Raw genomic sequence first — 4,474 nt, forward strand, 5'->3', positions numbered from 1 at the left:
AAAAACAGAACAGACGGTCCGATTTGCTACATTCAAAATTCGAATTTTTCTTTTTGTAAATTAGACCGTCCGATTTATAAATTCTATTTTCTCTCTCATATAAGTCGTATAGTCCGACTTGTTACCTTAGCATGTCAGAAATTTCTGTCCCCCAATAACGTTACACACCCCTTTATCCCATAACTCAGCACAACACATTCTTCTCTCCAATAACAAAAAAAATAAGCTTTTAACACCTTGATATTTATATAGTTGTAGTATTAATTATAAGAACAAAATTTAAAAATTTGATGAAAATTATAACTTGAACTAGACAACATAGTTATTATATCACTCATTTTCTAACATAGTTATAATAAATCCTTGTAAAACCTCAAATATTTGTTATGTTTTATTTTTTATTTAATTAAAACTAGTAATATGCAGTAAGTGCGCAATATGAAAATAAATATAGCCGTACAATGTGCTTATATTATTATATTAGTGATATATATTTGGTTTTGGAAAAAAAAATTGTCTTATAATTTTAAAATTAATAAATATTAATTTAAAATTAGAAAAAAATTGAGTATGAATTAAATGATTTAAAAATAAAACTGTAAAAAAAATCAATTAAATTGTGTTTCGTTAAATGAGAGAGAATGTTATTATTTAATTAATTGTATTAAATTATTGTTAATAGGTTGATCGTAGTAGAGGATAACCAATTTAAAACAGTAAAAAAATATTATATATTATTAAAAAATTTAAAAATTTGATTTATAAATATATTATTTTAGTTGATATTTTAAAAAATAAAATATTTAGTTTATTTGATAACAATTCAACCAATTATTATTAAATAAAAATTTATGAAGTAAGTTTTTTTTTTCTTGAATTTAGAAACTAAGTTAGTTAATTTATGTAGGAGTATTAGTTAATGTATTAGTATTAAAATTTTTATTTTTAAAATATTGGATCATTCCTACATAATATAAGCCCAATCACTCCAATTAGTCTACCTACTTACTAAAAAATCTCAGTTGCAACAAAAAAAATAAAGAAAAAATCCAATTGTAATAAAAATTAACAAATTATAACCACTTCAATTTATACAAATTTTTTGGTTTAATTACCGATATCATTCTAATTAATTACTGTGTATTTTACTATTTTTACCTGTCACACAGTTTATTATATAGCATGATCAACTCATTTCAGTACCAACTGAAAATAATTAGTTTCAACACCATAGCATTGTCCTAATTAAAAATATATAATTTTTTTTGTAATTATGAACAACACATTCTAAAAACTTATATCCTAAAAAAATGAGCCAAGAATGGTTGCTGAAAAGAAATTAGTATTAGATATGATATAGATAATGTATATATTATATATTTTTAATATATTATATAATCGGATCGATTCTTTTTTTGTAATTACGAATTTCATATCCAAACTAATTAAGGTTAATCAATTGGTACTAGAACTAATTAATTTAGTTGAGGTTGGTTTTAATTGAGTAATTGAGTTATCCGTGATGTATACATTTCTAATTTTTTAGCTAATGTTAATTAGCTTTATTTTGTAATTATTTTTATTTTTATATTTATTATCTTTCTGCTCATTTTTTTCTTTTTCTTCTTCTTAACATTATAACTTCATCTTTTGCTATTGTTATCCTAAATCTTAAATTTTAAACTTAATTCATAAATCTTAAATTTTAAATTTTAAATTTAAAATTTTAAATCCTAATTTTAAATTATCATTATTTACCTTCTCTCTCATTATCTTTTTCTATTTTTGTCTCATCCTCCTCCTCCTCTTCTTCTTCAAATATCTTTGTCACTGAATAACCTTTCTCCGTCATTTCGTGATGTTGTGCCAAGTACGTAGTGTTTATCGACGTCATGGTGGTGGATACGGGGGAGAAAATGATGGAAGAGAGTAGATCGGTGGAAAAACTGAGTGACATCTACATAGAACACATGCAATGAGACTAGGAGATTAGGTAAGCAGAGAGCACAGTAGCAACGACCAAAACAGCACGACGACATCTAACTGGTGGCCCGAGCATATTTGCATGTTTGTAATTTTGTGTTTTAATTAATTAATTAGATAAATTATGTAAATGATTATTATTTGTTTAATCTGCAAAATTTAGTGCTTCAAATTTAAAATTTTAATTGAAAATTGATTTTTAAAAAATTATTTGTATATGTTCATTTTTATTATCGTTGCAAACATGTTTCTCAAATTTTCCTTCTCATCACTCTTGCTCTCACTCTCTAACAATGTAGCAGCAGTACTCGATGACAAAATTAAATCAGTGAGTCTACTGATTGGTTTGCGGTTTTTGGGTGTTTTGTCATAGTAATAGTTTTTGAAATGGTTAAACCGGTTACAATTATGAATTTATATGGATATGATCTAATCTATGAACACCCCTAACTACTACTATAGGTTCATTGTTGCAAAAGAATTCTTCTTTTATTATAAACCATTATTAGATCTTAATTACCATTAAAACAATTTAATTGTCAACAAAGAGATAATACTTATTAGTCTCTAAAATTATGTTCGTATTTCAATCCATAGTTGTAAAAACCGAACTGGATCGGCTGGTTCGACTGGAAAACTAGTGAACCGGATCCTAGTTCGGTTCGGTTTACTCTTTAGACCGTTTAAGAAATAAAATCGTTGTGAACCGGTAAGAACTGGTACAAACCGGTCTAACTGAACTGGTCTGCTTGAAAAATTTTTAAAAATATCTCCACAAGGTCTCGAACCAAGAACCTTAGAGCAAAAGCAACCTCTACTTATCACTTAGTCATTACACTTCTAAGTACTATATTTGACAAATATTAATTATATAGTATACATAAATATCTAATTTAATTTAATTTTTTTCTATTTTCAAATTAATTATATTCTAATTATATAAAATTATTAACATAAATATAAATTTTACTAAAAATTTATTAATTTACCTGATCTATTTCAATGCTAGTATTGTGATTAAGGTTATTTATTTTGATATTAGTGTTAAAATATTCTAATATTATAGTTAGATGATAAGTTTTGTGAATTAATTATTTTTTTATTGTGTCAAATTAAGGTACTATTGTAGTATTACTGATAAATTTTATGGTTTTTTATATTAATTATTTTTAGAAGTTGAGACTTGATTCTTCATAAAATATTAGTGAAGATATGTATTTCAAAGTTTAATTTAAGCTTTTAACTATTTCATATTTTATATTTACGTGAGACCGGTTTTATCGGTTCAACCAGTAATTTATCGATTGAACCAATAAACCAATAACGTGACCGATTCGATTACTAGTTCGGTTTTGTCAACTATGCTATTAGGACCAGTTGACCACATCTATAGGAGAGCTGACATCATCTGTTGATTAGTTGATGATAGAGCATCAGGATCACTCTGCTCACCAGCTGGTGGAGGAGCAGAGGAGGCAGGGGCACGACATAAAGGATCTGAAGCGCCAGAGAGGATTCCCCAGAGGGAGTAGTAGCCACCATGACTGAGGTGGTTGAGTTTCACTCTCCTCTCCCTTATCTTATTTCTATTTTTCAGCATTTTATTCTATTTTCTATTTTCTACTCTAAGTTTGCATGATCACTAGAAGGATTTTCTTACTTTCTTGTTAATTGTTTATTTTAGCAATTATTAGAAAATAATTAGAATTTATTTTTTAAATAATTATTTAGTTATTAATTTAATTTTTTTAGTTTAATTTTTTTACTTTAATAATTTAATAGTATATTTTATTTTATATTTTTAAATATTAATAATTAATTAATAATAAAAAAATAAATTATTCCTTTTTAACATTATTGCTGTTAAATTTGACTTGAAAAGGAAGAGAGCATTATAAGCATAAGATATTTTATTTTGCTTATATTTATCACGAACGAAAGACAAAATAAAAACACGAGATATTTTATTAGTAATTTTTATCCAAAGCCGGCAACCACATCCAAAAAGGCTGTTACGGCAACAACAATTTCCATTCTCCCCTTCCTCCTCTTCCTCCCAAGTCCTACTCACTCTTCCACGTTCAAATGTCGTACCACTAAAACGCAACGAACTCTCATACACTGTCGTTAAACAGCCTCCCTCTTCTTTACTATTATCATTTTGTTTGGTCCGAATGGGAACTCTGACGAGTTGTGGTTTCATCCCTCTGAAGTCGGAGTTCCGGTCCAACCCGGTTCGGCGCGCCTTCAGGGAGACCATTCACTACCATGCGCTCAAACGATTGAGGTCCACGTGCTTCCCCACCTTCACTCACTCACTACCTCACCCTTCCAATTTCCCTGCGTTTCGGTGTTCTGCCACTGCCAACAACAACAATGATAACAGAAACGACGTCGTCGAAGGCGAAGCTGAACGACCTCCGAATGATTCTTCCAACGCAACCACGACGACGACGCAAGAGAGACGCGACGATGCGTTCAAGTCAGAAAA

The 4,474-nt window shown here is 28.2% G+C and overlaps 1 protein-coding gene across 1 annotated transcript in view; it reads left to right on the top strand.

The window, feature by feature from the left end:
* Positions 1-3,959: 3,959 nt before the first annotated feature.
* LOC107494346 (probable zinc metalloprotease EGY1, chloroplastic) overlaps positions 3,960-4,474 on the top strand; it is a gene marked incomplete in the record, with an annotated part of 6,954 nt that continues 6,439 nt past the window's right edge. Inside the window, 1 exon segment of the mRNA XM_052262704.1 lies at positions 3,960-4,474. Coding sequence (XP_052118664.1) covers positions 4,158-4,474 — 317 coding nt within the window.

The sequence above is a fragment of the Arachis duranensis genome, chromosome 6 (assembly GCF_000817695.3).
Source record: "Arachis duranensis cultivar V14167 chromosome 6, aradu.V14167.gnm2.J7QH, whole genome shotgun sequence".
In the NCBI taxonomy this organism is placed as follows: Eukaryota; Viridiplantae; Streptophyta; class Magnoliopsida; order Fabales; family Fabaceae; genus Arachis; species Arachis duranensis.